General features: G+C 49.4%; 1 protein-coding gene across 3 annotated transcripts in view; it reads left to right on the top strand.

The window, feature by feature from the left end:
* Positions 1–3,292: 3,292 nt before the first annotated feature.
* Positions 3,293–25,409, top strand: part of UBASH3A (ubiquitin associated and SH3 domain containing A) — a 45,569-nt gene continuing 23,452 nt past the window's right edge. For 2 of the 3 annotated variants that reach the window (XM_039480624.2, XM_003927579.3), the window contains exons 1-6: positions 3,293–3,448; positions 5,531–5,584; positions 6,259–6,445; positions 10,911–11,109; positions 14,284–14,453; positions 15,930–16,138. In XM_039480624.2, coding sequence (XP_039336558.2) covers positions 3,336–3,448; positions 5,531–5,584; positions 6,259–6,445; positions 10,911–11,109; positions 14,284–14,453; positions 15,930–16,138 — 932 coding nt within the window. In that variant the 5' untranslated portion in view covers positions 3,293–3,335. Of the gene's footprint in view, positions 3,683–5,530; positions 5,585–6,258; positions 6,446–10,910; positions 11,110–14,283; positions 14,454–15,929; positions 16,139–25,409 lie in introns of all 3 variants that reach the window. The other variant, XM_074389221.1, reaches the window with a different exon arrangement.

Genomic DNA, 25,409 nt, shown 5'->3' with positions numbered 1-25,409 from the left:
CATGTATGTTTACCTTCATAAGAAACCATCCAAATGTTCCCCAAAGTGGTTGGACAGTTACGCATTCCCACCAACACTGTGTGAGAGTTCCCATTATTCCCAGCCTTGTCTAAACCTGGTATTGTCAGTCTTTTCCATTTTAGCTCTTTAGTGAGTATGTTGTGGAATCACGCTGTGGTTTTAATTTGCATTTCCCTGATGACTAATGATGTTGGCACCTTGTCACGTCTATGTCTCTATATTCTTTTTGCAAGTAACTTTTTCGATATTTTGCCCATTCTTAAACTAGAAGCTTGTTTTCTTATTATTGATTATAAGTATCTATAAAATATTCTGTATATTCTAGATACAAGTCCTTTGCCAGGTATACAGATAGTGATACTTTCTCCCAGTCTGTGATTGGCTTTTTAATATTCTTTACAGTGTCTTTCAAAGAGCAGAAGTTTTCAACTTTGGTGAAGTCCAGTTCATCATTTTTTTCTTTTATTGGCTTATTCATTTTATGTCCTAAGAAAGCTTTGCAAACTCCAACATAGCAAACATTTTTTCCTAGGTTTTCTTGAGAAGTTTTATAGTTTTAGCTTTTATATTTTGAGTTAATTTTTGTATATAATGTGAGGTGAGGGTTGAGGTTCATTTTTTCCCATACCAATATGCAGTTTTCCTAGCATAAGTTTTTTTTTTTTTTTCCTGAGACAGGGTTCTGTCACCCAGGCTGGAGTGCAGTGATGCAATCACAGCTCACTGCAGCCTTAAGCCATCATCACACCTTGGCCTCCTGAGTAGCTAGAACTACAGGCATATGCCACCATACTTTTTTTTTTTTTTGGTCTGAGACAGAGTCTCACTCTGCTGCCCTGGCTGGGCCCAAGTGGTCCTTTCATCTTAGCCTCCTAAAGTGCTGAGATTACAGGCACAAGCCCCTAGAACCATTTATCAAAAGCATTATCCTTTGCCCCACTGAATTTCATTGACAACCTTGTTGAAACTCAGTTGATGGTAGGCATGAATCTTTTTGCACTACCCAAGGACACACTATGACATACTATGGCAACCTGATTTGTAAATATTTATGAAAAAGCAAAGGACAAAGAGAGTTTAACACTATAGTAATTAAAGCAGTGTAGAATGGGCACAAAAATGGACAAATCAAACAAGAGAGCATAACAGTTAGAAAAAACTAATCCATATACTGTCACTTGATTTACAATAAGCCTCCTACTGCAATTCACTGGGCAAAGGATGGTCATTTCAATGGGGAAGTAGATGAAAGTTTACCCCTACCTCACTCCATACACAGATTGAATTCCAATAGATCATAGAGCTAAATACAAATGGCAAAAGTAGCACAACTTCTATAACAAAGCATAGATTATCTTCATCAATGTTGGATTAACAACAATCTCTTGAACAGGATGTAGAAAACTCTAACCAGAGTTCCTACAAATTGATAAGAAAAAGCAAACAACCTAGCGGAAAAAAAAAAAAAAAAAAGAGAGCAGAAAATCTGAACAGGAACTTCCCCAGAGAGGATATTCAAAAGGACAATAAGCCTGTGAAATGGTGCTCAATATCATTATTCCTCAGGGAAATGCAAATGGGAACCACAGGTAAGTACCACTACACACCACCACCCCCTAGAGGGGCTAAAATTAGGGACTGATAATATTAAGTGTGAATGAGAATATAGAAATGTTTACAACTGCTTGGCAGTTTCTAATGGAGTTTCACATGCTCTGTGATCCAACAAACCCATTTCTAGATGCACAGATGCACACCTAACAGAAATACACGTGCAGTACACTCAAAGACACATACAAGAACATCCTCAGCAGCATTAGTTACAATAGCAAAACAAATGAAAACCTCCCAAATGCACATCAACAGAAATATGTATGAATTAATTATGGTATTTTTATTTTATTTTGTTTTATTTATTATTTATTTATTTATTTTTGAGCTGGAGTCCTGCTGTGTCCCAGGTTGGAATGCAGTGGTGCAATCTCCACTCACTGCAACCTCCACCTCCCAGGTTCAAGTGATTCTCCTGCCTCAGCCTCTCGAGTAGCTGGGATTATAGGTGCCCACCAGCATGCCCGGCTAACTTTTGTATTTTTTAGTAGAGATGGGTTTCACCATGTTGGCCAGACTGGTCTCGAACTCCTGACCTCAGGTGATCCACCCACCTTGGCGTTTAAAAATGCTGGGATTTCAGGCATGAGCCACTGCACCTCGCCAGTATATTTATTAATCAAATACTACACAGCAATAACAGTGAACTAACTGTGGCTACAAGCAATAATGTAGATAAATTTTACAGACATAATTTGAGGCAAAAGAAACCAGAAGTGATACAGAATATGCTATATGGTTCTATTTATGAGGCTCAACAGCAGGCACAATTCATATAAAAGCAATATAGCAGTTTCCTTCATGGGGGAGGGAGGAGCTGACTGGAGGAGGCTGGGCAGGAGGCAGGGGTGCGTCTGAGATTCTGAGAATGTTCCAGAGCACACTTTCTCCACCTTGGCACTACTGACATTTTGTTGGGGAGGCCCTCCTGGCACTGAGAGATTCCCAGCTTCTACCCACTAGTGCCAGTACCACAATGTCTACCCACTACCACCGCCGCCCCCACCCACAGTAAGACAAACAAAAATGTTTCCAGATATTGCCAAATGTCCTCTGGGTTGGAGGATGCACAAAATTCCCCTGGCTGCACTGTTTTATTTTGGGTCCTGGGGAAAATACGGGTGTGGGCTCCTTTATGGAAATTCCTTGATCTGTATGATTCATCAGCTTTTCTGTACACATATTAAGCTTTCAAAGTTTTTAAAATAAGAAAACAAGTCAACGAATGACTGAAAGAACCAGCAAGTTTTCCAGCAATCCCAGAGAGAGTAGATCGAGTGGGGTTTAATGTCTTGTTCACAGACGAGGAGACTGGGATCCAGGGTTGTTCAGGGCAGGTGGCTGGCAGGGTCCAGGAGAGAGCTCACTACCTGACCCCTACTCCCACTGCCTTCCCCCTGCTCTCATGCATTCTTGCTCCCAAACACTGACCAAGTCCTTATTGAGGTTGGTCCCATGCAGGGGCTCGACTGGACCTTTAGACTCATGGTGGAAACAGTTCGTGTTGGTGGACACTGCACCCAGCACCCTGCAAGCAGAATTCTGAAAACCAGTATCTCATGCAAACAGGATATCAGCTTTTGTGAGAAAGATCAAAAAGGGCTTGAGGTTTTTCTTCGCAGCCTCCCCTTGCCTCTCCCCCTCTCGCTTTATCTCCTCGTTTGTGTGTGCAGGCGAGCTTCTTGGCCTGCGGGCAGGAAGAGATGGCAGCGGGAGAGACGCAGCTCTACGCCAAGGTCTCCAACAAGCTCAAGGGCCGCAGCACCCCCTTGCTCCTGGAGCCCCTCCTGGCCATGGGCTTCCCGGTGCATACCTCGTGAGTACTGCCCAGAGACCCTGGGGCCCAGCCAATGGGGCTGGAGCCAGACCCTGCCATGGAGCTGCAGGGGCGCAGGGCACGGCCTCCTGTCAAAGCCGTGCACCTTGTGGGGTGACACACTGGCTCTTCAGAAGCCTCTCTTCTGCTTTGCGTAAAGGACATGATCTTGACCAAGCTTGTCCAACCCACGTGTGGCCCAGGACAGCTTTGAATGCTGTCCAACACAAATTGGTAAACTTTCTTAAAACATTATGAGATTCATGTTTGTTTGGTTTTTATTAGCTCGTTAGTGTCAGTGTGTTTTATGTCTGGCCCAAGACAATTCTTCTTCCAGTTGGGGCCAGGGAGGCAAAGATTGGAAACCCCTGATATTCTTGACCTTTGAATCACTAGCTCTGCTGGCTGATGCCAGGGGGATCCTGAAATTGTGGAAATCAGAAGCCATGTATTACTCCAGGCGCCTCATTGTGGGGGCTTGGGGGAAGTCGGGGTCTGGTTGCAGTCTCTGTGTGCAGCTCAGCGACTCTGAAGGTGGCATTTCAAGGTGTTCAAACTCTAGCATGAAAGACCCCAAAACCCTCTGAGTCTCTAACACTGGGACCAACTGTCAGCAGGACTGGGCTGCCACACTGCCCAGGGAGAGCCGCTTGTCCTCAGGGAGAATCCCTTGAGTGTCCGGTAATGAAACCAATGGGTCGGAAACGTCAGCCACAGTGCGAGCGCACCCCTGTGGGAAGGGTCAGTGTGTGGGAGGGTTTAGCCTCTGGAGTCGCCGCTCTCGGAGAGGGAGGAGATGTGACCCACGCTGGGGTTTTGCAGCTTTTGCGACAAACCAGAGCCTTGGATCGGGCCCGTTCATTTCTCACGTGGAAAAATAATCCGAAACACACTTGAGGTGACTTCGGGTTGGAGAAGGAGCTAAACTTGCCTTCCACACTGTCACAAAAGCTTGGCCAAATTGGGTAAAGCAACTCTGAAGCTAGAGAAAGCCCTTTCTTCTCCCCAAATCAGGGCTTGGTTGTCACTGTTATGTTCAAGCTAATCCAGGGCCTCTGAATGGGGAATGCGTTCGGGCGTGGGGAGCGCAGGTACAAGGCAGGCTTCATCCTCTGCTTGCCACCCAGTGCAGGCAGGACCCTGGGCCCAGAGAGTGCGTTGGGGGTGGGGGTGGGGCTTGAACCAGCCCTCTATGCCTTTGAAGGCGTCCACGTTGTATTTTGCTGTTGAACCTGTAGCATGGACTCCTACTCAAAATTCCTTCTGGTTTAAACATTAAACACATGTTGGGGGAAGAGAAGTGTGTGAATTTCCTCACACCAGAGCACCTCCGAGGAAGGTCCTGCCCCGAGGCCACCCTGTTCAAACCTCTCCAGGTGGCCACAACCCCGTCAGCACCCACCCAAACAGCAGCATCCGGTAGCACGTGGTGGGTGCCTCATGGACACCCGCTGTTTCCTATCGGCAGTCCTGATAAATTGCCTTAGCTACATTCCACTGTTTAATTTGGTCCAGGTCTAGCAGGGGAGAGCCGTGGGAGCGAGGGACTGTGAGAGCCCTGGCGAGTGCCTGCCGGTGCTTTGGGAAGGGCTGTTCCCCTGCGTGGGAGACACGTGGGAGCTGAGCCTGAGGATCAGGCCATTTCGCGAAGGGATGTTGGGGTGAAGGAAGCATTTGTCGGGGAAGCGTGTGTCCGAGCAGGGACACACTCCACAGCAGCTGCCCCAGTATCCACAAGGTGGGTCCATGTGCTCTAGGTAGAGGGGAGGGGCAGGCCAGGGAGAGGGATTGCAGGAGCCGGCAGAGGTCAGGTCCTCAGCACCAAGACCCCGCGCCAAGGGCCAGAGCGGGTAGCCAGGGAAGGAAAGTGAGGGGGGATGTGAGCTGGTCAGCACTGTCCAAAGTCATCACGGTGGCACTCAGGGGACAGGGACCTCTGGGCACATGCCCGCTGGAAGTTCAGCGTCAGGCCCTCTTCAGAGCACACCCCGAAGATCCGGGAGTGCAAGGCTACCCTGCCTCTCTGACCCCTTTCCCGAGGATGGGCGATGTGACCCTGTGCCCGTGTCTGCTCCTCTGCAGGCTGAAAGCGCTGGCAGCCACGGGCAGGAAGACAGCGGAAGAGGCCTTGGCCTGGTGAGTGCGGCTGCTCCTAGAGACCCGGGGGCATCTGGGCTGAACACCCTGTGCTCCAGGGCCCCCTCCCGCCAGGGCAGACCCCAGGAAAAGCCCGGTGCCTCTGGGTGGGATGGGGCCACTGCGGAAGTGAACCAAAGTAACCTCCCTGCCAGTCACAGGGCACCAGGAGGGGGCGAGCCTCCATTTTAAAATCACTAACTGAATCCAAAGAAACCTAGTAGCTATCTAAATTTTGTCTAGTTTTTGGTTTGGGTTTTTACGTGTAATTTGAAGCTTGAGGTAAAACACAAATGTGAGTTTCTTCCACATGGTGAGTTTGAATGGTGAGTTTCCACACCATCCAAGAGACGCTGGGGCCACAGACAATCTGAAGACCAGGTACTGGGTCTTGCCATCAGCTTTCTTTCCTCTTTTCCACCTGTGAGTTTGGAATGAGACTCAGGTGGTTCTGAGGGCAGGATGGACACTGGCCAGGTCTGTCCCACACGCGGCTCCACTGCAGGTGCCTCCGCTGATAGGATGGCACTGGGATGAGTCTAAGTCATGAGCATATATTGTGTGTTCAGTGAGCCCTATAATTCTGCATTGCTGTCACTGCTGTTGTGTGTCCTCGAGGGGGAGAAACCTTCTCGTTGTGGCAGTGGGTGAAGCCGGCTTGCTCTCTGTTGCAGGCTGCATGGTCATTGCAATGACCCTTCCCTAGACGACCCCATCCCCCAGGAGTATGCCCTTTTCCTCTGTCCAACGGGGCCCCTGCTGGAAAAACTTCAAGAGTTCTGGAGAGAGAGCAGGCGCCAGTGTGCAAAGAACAGAGCTCATGAGGTCTTCCCACACATGACACTCTGTGACTTCTTCACGGTGAGTCAGCCCAGTGTGCCTTCAATGCTCTTCATCACTGCAGCTGGAGGCATTTTTTCTGTGATAACTAGGCCATGACAGGACAAAGGTGACTCATTTAAGTGGATTGTCCAGAATTGCATCATTACCTGACATCTTCATGTGAGCTGTGCTTTATTTTCCTCTTTGCTTTCATCTGGCCAACTCCTATTCATCCCTCAGAACCCAGCTCATTTATCGCCTTCCTTTTTTGAGTCTTCTCCAGCTCCCCAGGCAAAAGGAGTTGCTGCCCATTTCTTGTTCACGTGTCTAGTGGCACCGGCGTATTATATGGGCCATGTGTCTGGTCCAACACTGCATCTCTCACAAGACTGGCTCCCTCAAGGGAGGGCAGATGCTTCACTCATCTTTGCACCCCAGAAACTAGCACAGTCCCTAACACAGAGTTGGTGATTCCAAAATGCGTGATAAGTCAACTCGAGAACAGGTGATGGTAGGCTACTCCCAGATGCAGAACTTTTCCTGTCTCAGGGACCAGCCCTCCAATTCAGAAAAAAAAATGGCCCAGTGGCTAGCTCCACAGGGCACTGGGAAGGCAAGAAGGATGCAGGGGCTGCTCAAGAGAAAAGAAGGAGAAGGTGGGGACAGACAGCCACGGCCTCTTCGGCTCCACCAGAGGGCCCCGGGAAGGGCACCCCTACTTCCGCTACCCTGGCCTGACCCCAACTCTGTTGTTGGCAAACTGATTGGTTCCACCCATTTCAAGGGATTCCGTCAGGGCCCAAGGAAGCCTCCACTCTGACACCAGTCTCCTCCATGCTGGGTGGAAAGGGGGAAGGCAAATCTCTTCAGGGAAAGATTTCTGGAAGATGTCCCAGGAGAAGGAGCACCCTCCGAAGCCTCCAACTGACACCCTGGATTGCCTGAGACTCTCAGGGATTCCCAGAACACAGGACTAGGCCTGGGAAAGCCCCAGGCAAACCAAGAGACTTTTCACCCTGCATAGACATCGATGGCATCTGTGACAAGTAGACTTCCTTCTGGGTCACCCTCTGGAGCAAACGGGAAAAGGCAAGTCAGTCCATGCCATGTGACACAGCTCAGAAATCAGAGTAGGCCTTGGCCCGCGGCTCCTTCCCCAACCCACTGAGGCACAAGCACACACGCGCACACACACACAGAGACAGAGACACACACATAGCTCACACACAGACACACGCACACACAGATACATGCACACAGACATATATAGATACAGACACACAGACACACACAGATAGACATAGAGGCATATACATGGCACACACAGATATAACACATACATGCATACAGACACACGCACACAGACACACACATAGCTCACACACATAGACACACAGACACACACATACATGCACACAGACATACATAGATACAGACACACACAGACACAGAGGCATATACAGGGAACACACAGACATATAACACATACATGCATACAGACACATACACATGGACACACAAACATACAGATAAAAATGCATACATGCATGCAGATATACACACAGATATACACACACAGGAATACACAAATACATGCACATAGACACACACAGACGCATACAGACACAGATACACACACACAGAGACACACCTAGATACACACACATGCACAAACGCAGACACATCCATGCACATAGACATATGCACACACACAGACACATACATAAGTACCACATGCACATGTATGCACACAGATAAACATGCATACACACAGACACATAGACATACACAGACAGACATACACATAGACATACACAGACACATATAGACACACACAGACACACATATAGACGTGCAGACACACACACACACACACACACACCTCCCTCTGTTGTTAGCTCCTCCCAGTCCCCTACCCCAGATCTGGCCTGGCCGTGGTTACTGCAACTCACCTCGCAGGCAGAAGAGTGTAGCGGAGACTCGCTGTGTACCTTTCATGCTGTAAAATGAAAACACCAATCTTCTGAAGTGTGATACTGATCACAGCTACGTTTATAACATGACCATTCTTGAAAATTATGTATCTGAGGCCAAGAAACGCAATGCGAGACGGACTCCAGAATGGACATGCATTCACTATGTGGTTTTGTGCTGTGTGCCATTGAGGGCTGCAGAGAAAACAGACAGGAGGAATGTCAGGCAGGCATGTCCACGGGGCACTGGGATACCACCACATTCAGCAATAGGATCTGGCCTCATACTTGGGCATGTCAAAAGCACTATGGGAAATTCCGAGGTGAGCCCGGTGCTGGGAAGAGAAGGGATCAGACCATCTCCCGCCAGGAGGTGGTGGTGTCTGGGTTTCCCCTGTGGTCCCACATGGCCAATGGCACTGGAAAGGTCTTCAAGCCCAGGAAGTGGCCTGGCCAGGGCAGCGGGCAACACCAGGCCCAGATGCCGAGAAACACTGCGTCTGGCTGGAGGCGAGGGTGGGAGCCCCATGGGCAAAGCTGTCAGGCCAGTACCTGTCGGGCTCGATGGGCAGGCTGAGCCCTGGCGAGAAATTCTCCAGGTGACAGAGAACCTGCAGCTTCAGGAGCGGGAACCGCATCAAAAAGAGGGTCCCACAGCCACACAGGGGGCATCAGGGAGGCCTGGCCAGGGGCTGTGCAGGCTCAGGTCCCCCAGGGAGCAGACCCCAAGGCAGCATTCCAAGTGCAGGAAACACACAGTGGAGAGACTGCTGGTGAAGGCAAAGGAGGAGAAGAGGGTTGGAGGTGGGGCGGAGCCTTGGAGCCTTGGAGGAGTCCCCTGTGGAACCCGGCTCCGCGCTCAGCCGTGGATTCAAGGGCGGCCCTACAGCTCTCCGCAAGAGTCCAAGGCTGCCCAGGCACTGCTCAGAACCTGCTGAGTCCCTGTCCACTGCTGAGTCCCCCTCCACTGCTCAGTCCCCCTCCACTGCTCAGTCCCCCTCCACTGCTCAGTCCTCCTCCACTGCTCAGTCCCCCTTCACTGCTCAGTCCCCCTCCACTGCTCAGTCCCCCTCCACTGCTCAGTCCTCCTCCACTGCTCAGTCCCCCCTCCCCTGCTCAGTCCCCCTCCACTGCTCAGTCCTCCTCCACTGCTCAGTCCCCCTCCACTGCTCAGTCCCCCTTCACTGCTCAGTCCCCCTCCACTGCTCAGTCCTCCTCCACTGCTCAGTCCCCCCTCCACTGCTCAGTCCCCCTCCACTGCTCAGTCCCCCTCCACTGCTCAGTCCCCCCTCCACTGCTCAGTCCCCCTCCACTGCTCAGTCCCCCTCCACTGCTCAGTCCCCCTCCACTGCCCAGTCCCCCTCCACTGCTCAGTCCTCCTCCACTGCTCAGTCCCCCTCCACTGCTCAGTCCCCCTCCACTGCTCAGTCCCCCTCCACTGCTCAGTCCTCCTCCACTGCTCAGTCCTCCTCCACTGCTCAGTCCCCCTCCACTGCTCAGTCCCCCTTCACTGCTCAGTCCCCCTCCACTGCTCAGTCCCCCTCCACTGCTCAGTCCCCCTCCACTGCTCAGTCCCCCTTCACTGCTCAGTCCCCCTTCACTGCTCAGTCCCCCTCCACTGCTCAGTCCCCCTCCACTGCTCAGTCCCCCTCCACTGCTCAGTCCTCCTCCACTGCTCAGTCCCCCCTCCACTGCTCAGTCCTCCTCCACTGCTCAGTCCCCCCTCCACTGCTCAGTCCCCCTTCACTGCTCAGTCCCCCTTCACTGCTCAGTCCCCCTCCACTGCTCAGTCCTCCTCCACTGCTCAGTCCCCCCTCCACTGCTCAGTCCCCCTTCACTGCTCAGTCCCCCTTCACTGCTCAGTCCCCCGCCACTGCTCAGTCCTCCTCCACTGCTCAGTCCTCCTCCACTGCTGAGTCCCCCTTCACTGCTCAGTCCCCCTCTGCTGCTCAGTCCCCCTTCACTGCTCAGTCCCCCTCCACTTCTCAGTCCCCCCTTCACTGCTGAGTCCCCCCTCCACTGCTGAGTCCCCCTTCACTGCTCAGTCCCCCTCCACTGCTCAGTCCTCCTTCACTGCTCAGTCCCCCTCCACTTCTCAGTCCCCCCTTCACTGCTCAGTACCCGCTCCACTGCAGGTTCTGAGCAGTGCCTGGGCAGCCTTGGAGTCTGCTGGAAACCTCCAGAAGCCAAATCGTGCAAACCTGAGCGATGACATGGGACTGAGGAAAGGGCTCAGCAAGTGATGAACACACACCATGGAGGGAGGGGATGCAGCTCAAGGACCAGGGGATTTCCAACCTGGGCACCTATAGGAGACACCATCCCGCAAAGAAATTGACCTGAAATATTTGAAAAACTGAGGTCCAATTATAGAACAAATCCATAACCCCAGACACACAGGGACGAGATAAACTGTTACAGCATTTTGAACAGAAAAGGGTCTCACTTTAATTGCTGCCGGTTGCTATTAAATTAATAGATGACTTCTGATGAGATGTGAGGAAACGCGGGCTCTGTCTCTCTCCCCTTAGTGTGAAGACCAGAAGGTGGAGTGTCTGTACGAGGCACTGAAGAGAGCTGGAGACAGGCTCCTGGGCTCCTTCCCCACGGCTGTGCCCCTGGCTCTCCACTCCTCCATCAGCTACCTCGGCTTCTTCGTCAACGGCAGCCCCGCAGACGTCATCCGGGAATTCGCCATGACCTTTGCCACAGAAGCATCTCTCTTAGCAGGTGGGCAGCCCTGGCCAGTTACAAACACAGGGCGGGGTTCGCAGTGAGTGAGCCCTTCGTGGCAGGGACCAGCTCACGCACACAGATGCAGTGGGTTGCTTCCAGGGGAGCAGTGCCCACAGCAATGGTGGGATGGCTGGGTGGGCTTTCTCCCGAGCAAAGTGGATGCACCCATCCTCACCAAGGCACTTCCGTGTCCACTTCTGGATTGTCAGCCAGGTGCCTGGACATGATCTAAACCTGAGGCTGAAGAATTTAACTAGAGCCTCCTTCGTGAGCCACCGCAGCCTTCAAAAACGCAGGCCGATAGGAAGCTCCATATAAAAACGCAGGCCGATAGGAAGCTCCATATAAAAATGTAGGCTGAGAGGAAGCTTCTGGACCCACAGTGGTCTTCTCCTTAAGTGGAAATAGCCTTGTTCGCATTAAATGGTTTTTCAAACTCTTAGCTATATGCCAACAGCCTGGGAAACTGCCCCAGAGAGGTGTGCCAAGCATCAAGCCTGACTGGGTGACCGTGACAGGGTTGGAGGCCAGTGCACATGGAGAGTCAGGGCCTCCCGCCCTCGGCCTCGAGTGGGAGACACACAAGTTCTGTGTGACCTATTTCTGTATTTTCAGAATGAGCTTAGTGCTCTCTCCTTGGCCTCTCCGGGGAAAGATTATTTAGACTTATGTTGAGAATCATCAAAATCATCAGAGCCCTGCTCTGGAGCCCGAGGCTGGGGTTCGGTAGAAAGGATTCTGGACTTCGCATCAGAAGATGTGGACTTTTTCTGTGTCCCTGATGAGTGGCGTGCCCTGAATCAGGTCAGGTCCACTTGCTCTGTCTCTTTTCTTTCTCTGCAAAACAATGAGGGCTCTCACTCTTCAAGAACAACGTTGCCTGAGTCTGCGGCGCCCCTGCCCCAGTTCCCGGGACACAGAAGGCGCTCAGCGCTGTCGTGATTTGCCAGCTCCAAAATCTGACAAGGCCGCAGGGCCTTGGTGGGAGGGGTCCCTCCTTTCTCTCCGAAGGAACATGTCTGTCTCTGTCCTCAGACACGTGCGAAACACAGATCTTGGCCCATAAATCCAACCATGAATCCCGGGCTTCCATTTGGATGCCAGCTTGTGAGTCTGGAAACCAAATCTGCTGGATAATTAGAAAGTAACCCCCGGTCCTTGTGGAACGAGTCTCCTTTGTCAAATGATGGCTCTTTCATACCCCAGGCTTCCCTAGTGAACCTCAATGGCAACATCTCAAAAACAGGAAGACTGAGGCTGTGAAGGGTAAAGTGCCTGCCCAAAGTCACTGTGGTGTGTGGAGTCGTGTCCCCTAAAAATGTATGTCCACCAGGAACCTCAGACCTCACTTGGAAACAGGACCTTTGCAGATGCGATTGGTTAGGAGGAGGTCACAGTGGATTAGGGTGGGTCCTCGTACATGGAGAGGCCACACAGAGACACAGAGAAGCCATATGCCAACTGAGGCAGAGACAGGAGTGATGTGGCTACGAGCCAAGGGATATGTGAGGCCACGAGAAACCGGAAGACTCAAGGAAGGACCCTTCCCGGGAGTTTTCAGGTAGAGTGCAGCTCTGCCAACACCTCGATTTTGAACCTCTGCTCTCCAGAAACGGGAGAGAACAAATGTCTGTTGTTGGAAACCGATCCAGTGCCCTAACCAGTCTGGTGGAGCCGGGACCTGAACCCAGCTCTGTCCTGCTCCACACCAGCTAGGTTCATGCTGAGAGGCCTCACTTCCTGCAGGAGCCAGCACTGACCTCACACCCACACCCTGACCCGGAGCAGGCTCTGGCCTGCCCTTCTCTGGCCCATGCCCTCTGCCTGACGCCGAGCGGGCAGAGGGGCCTCTCCCAGTGACAAGTGACCAGTCACTGCTCTGAAGTGGCCAAGCTCTAGGGCAAGTATACGAGGCACCCTGCCCGCACCGGCCTCCCCAGTGAAACATCCCCAGAGGCACAGGTCTTCAGCGAGAAGGAGACACATGGGCCCATTCACAAGTCGGTGTGACTCACTCTGACGTCAGCCACCAGCAGTGGGTCTTTCCCAGGCCACACGCACTCACATGGCAAGGCCGTCCTCCCCGACTGCTAAAAAATAGTCAGAAAAGGAATTTCCCCACCACCTACACACTCCCGCCGCTCTGGGCTGCACAGCTCAGCACCTGGGCCGGCCAGAGATCGTGGGAGTTTCCCGTTTGCCTCTAAAGGCTCACCTCTCACATGGGAGACAGCAGTGGGCTCCAACTTCGGGGGTCCGAGGAAAGGCTTGCATTACCCTCGACGTTTTTTAGGGGGTGAGCAGATCCTGTTTGTAAGTGCCTTGCCATGGAGAGGGGGCAGGTGACCTCTGCACTGACAGCGTCTCTAGCAGGAAATTTTAAGAGGCCAATTTCCCACGGTAGCCCTGGCAAGCAGCCACTGCCATCCGCCAGCAAATGCTGCTGAAACAGAAATTGGGCCAGTCCCAGAGCTCAGTCAAGGTCACCTTGCAAAAGGGGGACACAGTGTGCCCTGAAACTAGGTCTGTCCACCCCAAAGTCTGTGCTGTCCCCATCAAGACACTGACTGCCTCCCTAGGACATAAAATATTTTCTGGCCCAACTGAAATCAGATCCCGGCTGCTTCAGTGACGCCAGCTGCTCTGCTGACTGGCCTGAGAGCCCCCTTGCAAGACCAGGGAGGGCCAGGGTCACCGGGGCAGAGGATGCCCAAAACGACTGGAGATTCAGCCATTCCCAGGACCTCCTGCTTCACCAAAACAAGGTGGACCCTAAGACATTGTGTGTTTTATAGTTGTGTTGCCTAAAGAGTTTTCTTGAAACTCTACAATTAAACAAGCCAGTGAACTGAGCTCGGGCCTGCAAGTCCAGGCCGCTGGGTAATGTGCACACCCCGGGGAACGCAGCAGCTGTTCACTCTGTGCATCTGAATCGTGCATTTGCGCAGCTGGCCTGCAAACCGATAGGCCCCAAGACCCTGAGCCCACATCTCCATGCCCTCCTCTTCCCTGCTTCCTGGAAAAATCTGCAGGTATCCAGCCATCTCCTTTACGGTGTGAGTTCTGAGCGGGCCAAGTCCTTGCCTTGTTGAGGGAGCAGGAGGTGGAGGGAAGGAGGCCTTTAGGTAACGGTGCCCTGGCACCCTCTGCGTTTTCCTGATTTCACAGACTGTACCGTGAAGCCGTGCACCAAGCAGCTGCATCTGACCTTGGCCCACAAGTTCTACCCCCACCATCAGAGGACGCTGGAGCAGCTGGCCAGAGCCATCCCCCTGGGCCACAGCTGCCAGTGGACGGCAGCCCTCTACTCCCGAGACATGCGCTTCGTGCACTACCAGGTGAGAGAGCCGGGCGGGGGCTCCTAAGAAGCAGATGAATGCACGACCACCCACCTGACAGCACGTACCCATGGAGCCCTCCAAGGGGGATATTTTAGGAGCAAGGGAAATTTCTATTGCTTCTCTAAAACCATTCTCTCTCTTGTGCAATTTGCAACTAGCATTCTTTCATATGTGAGTCAGAGAAGCACAGAAATTTTAACACAAAATAGAAGTATTTCCAGTATTAGAAAAGGAGGCCAGGCGCGGTGGCTCACGCCTGTAATCCCAGCACTTCGGGAGGCCAAGGCAGGTGGATCACTTGAGGTCAGGTGTTCAATATCAGCCTGGGCAACATGGTGAAACCCCGTCTCTACTGAAAATACAAAAAATTAGCCAAGCATGGTGTTACGCAGCTGCAATTCCAGCTACTCAGGAGGCTGAAGCAGGAGAATCACCTGAACCTGGGAGGTGGAGGTTGCAGTGAACCAAGATGGCACCACTGCACTCCAGCCTGGGCAACAGGGAGACTGGCAAGAAAAGAAGGAAAGAAGGTAGGAAGGAAGGCAGGCAGGCAGGGAGGGAAAGAGGGAAGGAAGGAAGGAGAGAAACAGAAGGAAAGAGAGGGGAAGGGAAAGGAAGAAAGAAACAGAAACAGACTGTTGTAAATACATGTTTTGCTTATTCTTATTTTTTTTTAATTTAGGGGTTATGCTAATCTCTGTATCGTTCTAATTTTAGTTATATGTGCTGCCAAAGTGAGCACAATTCACTTTAAATAATGATTTGAATGAAACCTCATTCTGAGACTTCCTCCTCATGAAAGGAAGTGTGTGGTGCTTCCGTCAGATCCAGAGAAGGTGTCAATAACCTCACACCGATGAAGGCGGATGTGAAGGTCAGCTTGGCCTTCAGATCTTTTGTAGATGAAAAAGTACCTGGGTGGATGGATGATGAATAGATCCCAAAATGCTTGCCTTTTTTTTTTTTTTTTTTTTTTTTTTGAGACAGTCTGGGTCTGTTCCCAGGCTGGAGTGCAGTGGTACAATCTCAACTCACTACAACATCCGCCTTGTGGGTTCAAGTGATACTTCTGCCTCAGCTTCCCAAGTAGCTGAGACTACAGGCGTGCACCACCACACCCAGCTAAAGTTTGTATTTTTAGTAGAGAAAGGGTTTCACTATGTTGGCCAGGCTGGTCTTGAACTGACCTTTTGATCCGCCTTGCCTCAGCCTCCCAAAGTGTTGGGATTACAGGCGTGAGCCACCACACCTGGTCCCAGAATGTATTTCTAAATCTATCCAAAGAATTCGATGCTGCATTTCGTTATATTCTATGCTGTGTGTTGCTGGACAAAGCTTTGGACAGTGTCTTGGAGACATGGCACACTTTGGAGGAGGCAGAGAGCAGGAGGTAGCAGGTCACAGGCCTCCCACTGCCGCCATTTTCCAACGTAAATCTTTGCTTGAGACATGAAACCCTTGTCTCTTTTCTAGACCCTGAGAGCCCTCTTCCAGTACCAACCCCAGAATGCGGACGAGCTGACACTAAGTCCTGGCGACTACATCTTTGTGGACCCCACACAGCAGGACGAAGCCAGCGAGGGCTGGGTGATTGGGATCTCACAGCGGACGGGCTGCCGGGGCTTCCTGCCGGAAAACTACACAGACCGAGCCAGCGAGTCTGACACCTGGGTTAAGCACAGGTGAGTGCTGCCTCCAGCTGCAGGCCCATCATCTCTCTGTTACTGCGTGAGAGTGCCCACCTGCAAACACTGTGCTTCTAAACCATTCCATCGTTAGTAAAATACATTCTCTATGCTGGCAAAATTATTCCTGCAGGTATATAGTAAACATCTTGGTTCGTGTGTGGTTTTCTGACGATAACGTTCAAAAAAGAATGAATTACTCTGCCTTAGAGTAATTTGAGATTGTAATCCCAAAATTATTGCAAAATAGTATTTCCTTATCACAAACATAATAAATTACACACAGAGGTCCTGAGCTTGGGTTTATTTATTCTTCTGTCCCGTACATAAACTGTGAAGTCCTAGGGTATATTGTTAGTTTCCTATGGCTGTATAATGAATTACCACAAAATTAACGGCTAAAACAACGTGCACTTATTATCTTATTGTATTCATGGGTTGAGAGAGTCAGCTTAACTGGCTCCTCAGCTTGGGGTCTCAAGGCTGTAATCAAGGTGCCTACCAGGGCTGGGATCCCGGCTGAGGCTTCTTGCCCTCGCCTGAGCATACGCACTTGGTGGAAGTGATTTCCGTGAATCTGTAGGACTCCTGGTGACTCACTTCTTCATCAGCTGGAGAATCCCTTAATTTTAGCGTCATCTGGTGAGGCTAAGGATTTTCAGAATCATCAGGCGCTGGTTCTTTCTGTTTAATGTTCTTCCCTCAGTTTATCTCTTTCCTCTCCTGCTGTGCTATAAGCAACATGAAGAAACCAGGTGATAATACCAAACACTTTGTTTGGAAATATCCTTAGCTATGTAACCAGCATTATCGCTTACAAGTCCTGCTCTCCATGGACAATTTCATTAAATTCTCTGGCACACATGGGAAGGATCCTCCTTGCTCCGATTTCCTGGAACACGTTTTGCATCCCTTTCTGAGTCCTCTCTGAAGGATTCACCTCCAGCATCCACATTTCCACCGGCAGTCTGTTTGTGGTGATTTGGGCTTTCTCTACCACGTTCTCAAAAGTCTCTCAGCCTCTACTCAACTTTGCCAAGTCCCAGAGTTGTTTTCACATGTTAAGTTCAGAAGGTTTCCAACTTACGGTTCGACTTAGGATTTCATAGTGGTACGAAAGCGATATGCGTTGGGTAGAAACCGTGCTTCACTTTCAGTACAATATTTTACGAGTTATATGAGATACTCGACACTTTATTACAAAATAGGCTTTGTGTTAGGTGATTTTGCCCTACCATAGGCTGCTGTAAGTGTCTGAGCCTGTTTAGGGTAAGCGAGGCTAAGCTACGACATTCAGTAGGTCAGGTGCATTAAATGCATCGTCAAGGTATGATGGGTTTGTTGGAACGTAACCCCATCTGCAGGTGAAAAGCACCCATGTTTGTTACAATAGCTCCCCATTCCTGATACCAAATTTAGTAAAAATGTAACCAGAGAAGCAGAACCGATCACTTGCATACAATATATAATACATATGAATATTCGTGCAGATGTCCCTTGCTATCTGCACAGCACTGGTTCCAGGACACCCACAGATACCCAGATCCTCAGGTGCTCAAGTCACCGATATAAAATGCTGTAGTGTTTACATGCAATGTCTGTACATCAACCTGTATCTTTTAAATCATCTCTAGATTACTTATGATATGTAATATAATGTTAATGCTATACAAATAGTTGTTCTACAGTATTGTTTTTTATTTGTATTTTTAAAATTGTTGTATTGCTTTTTTTTTTTTGAGAATGGAGTTTTGCTCTTTTGCCCAGGCTGGAATGCAATGGCAAGATCTTGGCTCACTGCAGCCTCTGCCTCCAGGTTCAAGCGATTCTCCTGCCTCAGCCTCCCGAGTAGCTAAGTTTACAGGCATGCACCACCGCACTCAGCTAATTTTGTATTTTTAGTCGAGACAAAATTCCTCCATGTTGATCAGGCTGGTCTCGAACTCCCAACTTCAGGTGGTCCGCCGGCCTCGACCTCTGAAAGTTCTGGCATTAGAGGTATGAGCCACCTCGCCTCACCGCTATTTTTTATCAATTAATTTTTTAAAAAATATTTTTGGCCTGCAGTTGGTCAACTCCACATAATACTTTATATTGTATACACGTGTATCACATACGCACATACATATATAGAAAGGTATATATGTATATACACATCTATATGGATTTGGTACAACAAATTGCCTTATGGGATGACTGGGGCTAGCTAAGCAAGGGCAGGCAGGCAGGAAGGGAGGATCCTACTCAGGCGGAAGCCCATGGGCAAGCGGAAGCTTGTTGTCCACATGTGGGCAGGTGGAAGGACCACGCAGTGGATGGGAGAGCAATCGCAGACACAGCTGCTACGAGTCTCTGAGCTTCGGGAAAGCCTAAGCTTTTTAAAAAATGCCTTCCCACTGCGTAAGTCAGGCCTGCTCAGACTACTCTGGCTTTTGATTAATTTGAATTCAACTGCTCAGGGGATCTAATCACATTTGCAAAATCTCCTCCTAGCAGCACCTAGACTAGCGTTTGGTGGGATAGCTGGGAAGGCTGTGTGTGATGCTTAGGATGACTACTGCCCACCTTCCATCCTCCGGCTGTCATGAGAATGCCTCTCGTAGCCCACCCTAGTCAGTCACGTGCTAAAAAGGAAGTCTAGGGACTGTCGTTCAGTCTAGCCAGGTTGCCACACTGTAAAGCCTTTGCATCGTGTGAAGGTAGCTCTCGTGAGCTTTTTCACTGTCTTCTCCTGGGTTCCAGTAGGAAAGTGGAGAGAGCAGGCAGAGGTCAGAATACATGTGGTGGAAAAAGAGAAAAGCTGCTCAACCTCACGGGTGTGCGTGTTGGGGTGCAGCTCTTGCAGGTGTCAAGACTGATGGTTGGAACAACTGAATGATGAGAGTAGGAGGAGCAGGGCAGAAAGGCACAGAAAACCCTACGTTGTGGTTCGGGGCTTCGGCCCCTTCAGAGCTGTGTGGCTGGGGCAGAGAGCCTGGAAAACCACCCACATGGCCATCCGTCTGTCTCCAGGCAGGAGGTCTTAAAACCCTTTTACCGTTTCACTCATTTGTTTACTTCTCTCCCAGAATTTCCCACAGCTTCTCTAGGGTTTCCCCCACCACCCTGACAAATAAATAAATTAAGTTGGACACAGATGAATCAGCATCTACTCAATCCATAGATTTTCAGATCTGTGCTGAACACTTGCTGTGGACATCTATTTCTAGCATCTATATATCCAGGGAATTCTTTCCTGTACCTTTCCTACTGAGGTTCATACACAAAGCAAAACTATGAAAATTGTGACATTTTATTTGAGTTGTCATTGGAAACTACTTAAAAATTATCAGAGACTATAAGGATAACTAATAAGACAAGCATTTTGAGTAAATTTAGAAAGAATATATTTTGAAGAGCTAAAACAAGTGATTGATTGCTTATTGGCTATTTTTATCCAAACCCCCCAAAAAGGAAAAGAAAAGATGGTTTAATAGTACCTAATAGAAGCTCTTGGTGAAATTATTAGAATTTGCAAGAAATAGTAGTAAAAATAATGGAAGTATTGTCTGAAATATTTATAAAAGGAGATTTGGTGACTATGGCTGATTTCTTTATGTATTATATTTCTTTCTGCTAATTATTCATACACTGAGATTTGTGTAACGAACCAGGGACAGCATTTATGTCCCTGAGCTTCCCCACTAAACGTAGTGGCAACTTGACACACAAGGGGAGCAGCCAAAGCCCCAAGGCTGTCCAGACGTGGCATTCTGTATCATCTCCGCTTTGTCCAGACGTGGCATTCCGTATCATCTTTACTTGAGGCCATTTAACTTCTTCCCCTAATGAATAAGAACTAAGGACCACAAAATGCAAATATGGGATGAAAAATGCAGCAGTAGTCACACGTCTTTATTTATTGATGTGTTAATTCATAATCCACTTAAATCTATTTTAAGGCAGCTTAAGAGATGCCCAATAGCTTTGCACACTAACATCACCCCCCTGCCCCATGCCTGGCTCTGTTCCATGTATGTCCCTTATTAACTGATTTAATTCTCCAGTATCCCCGGGGTAGGCACTGTTATGGCTCCACTTTACAGATGATGAAACTGATACACAAAGAGATCAGATCACTCACCTGTGTTCACACAGCAAGTGAGCAGGGGAGGCAGGATTCCAGCTTTATACCTAATCCCACACGTGGGCTTCCAACTATGACCTCAACTGCCCCTATAGAAGAGATCATTACATTTTAAAAATAAGTCCATAAATTAAATTATGACACATCCATACAATAAAACATTTGCAGCTTTAAAATAATCAAGAGGGAGAATTTTGTGTATTGATTTGAAAAAATATGCAATATTTATTGATAAATGACAAAAGTAAGTTGCAATACAATGTATGTGGTATGATACACTTGTGGGGGAAGTGGAAAGACATGTACATGTCTGTACATACATGTGCACAATATGTTTTTCCATGCATGCATATGTCATAGGTTCCCTGGAAGGGAGAGTGTCTAGAAACTTCTAACCATGGTTACCTGTGAGTGCTAGGAGTGGGAATCAGGAGAATGGAATAGAAATGGGAGAGACTTTTCAAACATGACTATTTCATAATATTTACATATATGAAGCATATAAATGCACTTCTTACTCAAAACATAAATTAATCCATTTTAAATTTTAAGAAGAAAATATAAGAAAGCTGGGTCAAAGGGGGAATAAAGGTGGAGAAGCTAGACAAAGCCAGGGCTGGGGTTTGTCTTCACCGTGGCATGTGCTGGGAGCTCCTAGCTCTGAGCTTTCCCCCATCCGGTGAGAAAACAGACACATTCAATCCACAGTCATGGCCATCCCAGACCCGTGCAGACCAGCAGTTCAGGAGAAACACGATTTGCTGACATAGACATGTCCATGGGTCCAGGGGCCACATCTAAATCACAGGATGTGGGTGCCACAGGGGATTGTAGGTAACCGAAGGCAACACCCTGCTTGAGAGCTGAGAAGACTCGGGCCTCAGGGAAGGTGGCTGATGCTGCACAGTCAAGGGAACTCTTGCTTTCTTGCAAGCTCAGTTCATTACCTGATCCAAACAACAGTTTAAGGAATAGAGGAGATGCTGGCTATACCCTAACTAACCATCTACATTCCAGGAGGGTTGAGGCTCCCTTGCGGCCCTGCATCATTCAGCATGTTGTTCATTCTCTGCCCAGGATGGGAGAGTTTCATTGTCACAGAGAAACCACAAAGACTCTGTAGAAGATGAGTCAACGGCTATGATACTTTTCACTTCACGGTTGATACATTAGACACCTGTCATCAGGGTAACCATCCCAGCTTTTATGCCTGACATTTCTGGGACTATTCTTCCTAGAGACAACTTTCTCTTGAGAATTAATCAGTATTGGCCAGGCATGGTGGCACAGGCCTGTAATCCCAGCACTTTGGGAGGCCGAGGAGGGCGGATCACCAGGTCAGGAAATCAAGACCATCCTGGCTAAAGGGTGAAACCCTATCTCTACTAAAAATACAAAAATTTAGCCAGTGTGGTGGCGCGTGCCTGTAGTCCCAGCTACTCGGGAGGCTGAGGCAGGAGAATCGCTTGAACCCAGGAGGCAGAGGTTGCAGTGAGCCAAGATCACACCACTGCACTCCGGACTGGGTGACAAAGAGAGACTCCATCTCAGAAAAAAAAAGAGAGAGAATGAATCAATATTAACAAAAATTGTGATGAAAGAAGAGACATAAGCACTGGGCCAGGTGCTGTGGGGTGTCCAATTGGTCCTGCTTTGGAAGCACCCTCACCATGGCTGGGGGAGCAGCAAGACACCCTGCTAAGCAGTGACCTGTGTGTGTGGGCCAGTGAGGCAGATGATGGGAGCTGCTGGACTCCGCTGAGGCGGCTAAATCTTTTCAAACTGCTTAAAGTCCTTATTAAATACAGAAAGCTTTTAAAATCAGAAAATAAATGGTCCTTGAACGTCTCCACACATCACTGAGGTATTCGTTAGTGGAAAATGTGGTCGGACAGCAACCTCCAAAGGCCAACTGACCCACGGGCTGACGGATAGCTGTTCAGATGATTGGTAAATACCTACAGATAGCTGTTCAGATGTTTGGTAGGAGTACCAGCCTGGGTCAGGACTCACACTTTCGTGACCCAAGCAGCAGAACCGCCACCATTACAGTGCCTGGAAACAGACCTGTAGGTGCACCAGGAGGAATCCCCCTGCCCACAAAGAGGGCACCTTTCTAAGTAAGAGTCTGCAGCTCCGATACCATGTGTAGTACTTGGCAATTAACATAGCAATCATCCATCACCACTCTAATGACTCCAGCCTCCTTGCCGATGGTGCTGGGATTCTTCGGACTTACCTACCACCAAATCACACCGTGATGTGTGTCCACTGCTTTGAAGAAGGTCAGAGGTGGCCTGGAGGGACTGGTGCTGGAGGACTGTATTCACAAACCGCAGCAGGTCCAATCCTCTGTATAGGAGAGCAGAGGGAGCCCCGCCGTCGGACAAGGAACAGCGGGGCCTGAGAGTGAGGGCTCAGGAGAACGCGTGCCATGCGCCAGTCAAGACAAGGACGCTCCCCACACTGAAGACAAACGCAGCAGATTACTTCGAAAACCTCAGAGCAAGTTTACAGCAAGTATCTCAGACATAAGAAAGGTACAATTAGGGCTGAATTGCATCCCGCCAACATCCACATGCGGAGGTCCTGACTCCCAAGACCTCAGAACGTGACCTTATTTGGAGACAGGGTCTTTAAAGAGGTGATTAAGTTCAACTGAGGCCATTAAGGTGTGCCCCGATCCAGTATGACCCTTGTCCTTGGCAGAAGAGGTTAGGACACAGACACACACAGAGGGACGGCCCTGTGAGGACACGAGGCAAAGGTGACTGTCAACAAGCCAAGGAGAGAGGCCTCAAGAGGAGCCAGCCCCAACCGTGGCTTGACCTCAGACCTGCAGCCTCCAGGACTGTGAGAGAATCTGTGGCTGTCGTTGAAGCCGTCCAGCTGTGGGACTTTGTCAGGGCCTCCCCAGAAAACAAACACAGGGACGTTGTCCAGGCAGCCCCAGACGGCAGCTGTGTCCTTTTAAGAACCGGGGAGAATTCAAACACGTCTGTTTCCGTGGTGTAAGTTAACCACCAAGAGGCTCTCTCAAGTCAAAGAGAAAAATAGAAATGTGAAAATGCTAAATTCTTGCCTTTCTCCTCCCATCACCCATGTGCTCAGCGTAATCTTGATCGTATTTCATTTGAAAGACCAGCAAAATGCACTCAGTTCTCTCTGTAAACCTCACAGATGTCATCAGTTGATAGCAAAGTTCTGCCTACAGTCTGCAGAGCAAGCCGCAGGCAGGGCGTGGGTGCCCCCGCCTTGCCCCCAGGAAGGGGAAACCAACCAATGTTTCCTGTGCCAACGTGGGGCTATGAATTGTGCCTCACTGCTCTGAGCATGTTAACTTGAAGAAGAAACTGTTGATTGTTCCAATGTGACGACTATATTCTTGGTCTACTTAGGATCAATTCAAGTTTGCATTTTCTATCTGTTGGCATCTGACACCAAGAGATGTAAAGTAAACTGGCCTGGACCTGCCCTCGTTGATAGGTGGAGACAGGGCAGGCAATGGGGCTGTGGAAAAAGCAGGTGCAACTTGCAGACAAGTCAAGAAACACATGAACTAAATCCAGACGCCGTGCACGTGGCGGGTGGTCCAAGGCGCACAGTCAGAGGAGTGCGGCGCAGGTGCTGAGATGCAGAAGGGAAGGTGCCCTTCCTGGCTCTGGACGGGTCTCGGTGGAGGCGTGGGAGCCACTTCTGCTTTTATGAGAATGTGGGGACTTGAGACCTTTATGGGAGAAACACAAACATTTGCAAATGGGCTGGATAAATAGAAACACTCCCTGTGGGTGACTGAGAACAGTAAACTGTGGCAGAGTGTCACTTCCAGGTTTAATGAAATTCCAGGCAAAATCTCAATGGGACCATTTGCTGGAACTTTACCAAAGGCATGAAAAGTTTATCTGGAAGAATAAACCGGAGAAGAGAGCCGAGACAAAACTTTGAAAAGTAAAAATAATGAGATATTTACCTGACTAGATGTTAAAAATAGGTCGTGAATCTACAATATGGTCCTGGCATGAGGCAGATTAAAAAACGGATCAGAGGCACAGGATAGAGACCAGAGGACAAGGCCAGCGTCCTGGAGAGGGTCACATCTGACGAGGGGCACATCAGAGATAGGGACAGACATGGGTAAGAAACAGACAGTATTGGCCTGGTGTTGTGGGTCATGCCTGTAATCCCAGCCATTGGGAGGCCAAGATGGGAGGATCACCTGAGGTAAGGAGTTCGAGACCAGCCTGGCCAACATGGCGAAACCCTGTCTCTACTAAAATCACAAAAAATTAGCCAGACACAGTGGCGCACACCTGTAGTCAGCTACTCGGGAGGCTGAAGCTTGAGAATCACTTGAACCCAGGAGGCAGAGGTTGCAGTGAGCCAAGATCATACCAGTGCACTCCAGCCTGGGTGACAGAGCGAGACTCTGTCTCAGAAAAAAATAAAAATAAAAATAAAATAAAACAAATAGACAGTATTTCATATCCCCTCACATACACCAAAATCAATTCCTGGCAGAGTCCAGTATTAAATAGAAACAGAAAATCATTTTAAAAATAGAACTGTTTAATGAATGCATTTCTGATTTCTGGACTGGGGAGAGCTCTGAAAGCTCAGAAGCAGTGGAAGGGATCTTAAAGTGAGACTTAGCAGACCTGTTTTTCACAGTGAGTGTCACTCTTCCTCTACCAAAACTTCATTCAAAAATTGCTAAGAAAAACACTAAGGCTCTGAGAGAAGAAATGGCCAAAGAACATGAACAGGAGAGAAATGAATGGGAGAGGAGTTCCTATTCAATAGTAAGAGAACGTGTGCAAAAGAGTGAGGCCCAGCCAGTCGCAGTGGCTCATGCCTGTAGTCCCAGCACTTTGGGAGGCCGAGCTAGGAAGAAGGTTCACTTAAGCCCAGGAGTTGGAGACCAGCCTGGGAGACATAGGGAGACCTTGTCTCTACAAAATAAAAAACAGAAGTAAATTAGCAGGGCAAGGTGGTGCCATGCCTGTACCAATTACTTGGGAGGCAGAGGTGGGAGGATAGCTTGAGCCTGGAAGGTCGAGGCTGCAGTGATCCATGATTGTGTCACTGCACTCCAGCCTCGGCAACAGCGAGACCCTGTCTTTCAAAAAATTAAAGGAGAATTTT

The sequence above is a fragment of the Saimiri boliviensis genome, chromosome 18 (assembly GCF_048565385.1).
Source record: "Saimiri boliviensis isolate mSaiBol1 chromosome 18, mSaiBol1.pri, whole genome shotgun sequence".
NCBI classification, from domain to species: domain Eukaryota; kingdom Metazoa; phylum Chordata; class Mammalia; order Primates; family Cebidae; genus Saimiri; species Saimiri boliviensis.
Note: the sequence above shows the minus strand (reverse complement) of the source record. Positions and strands in the feature narration are given on the sequence as shown.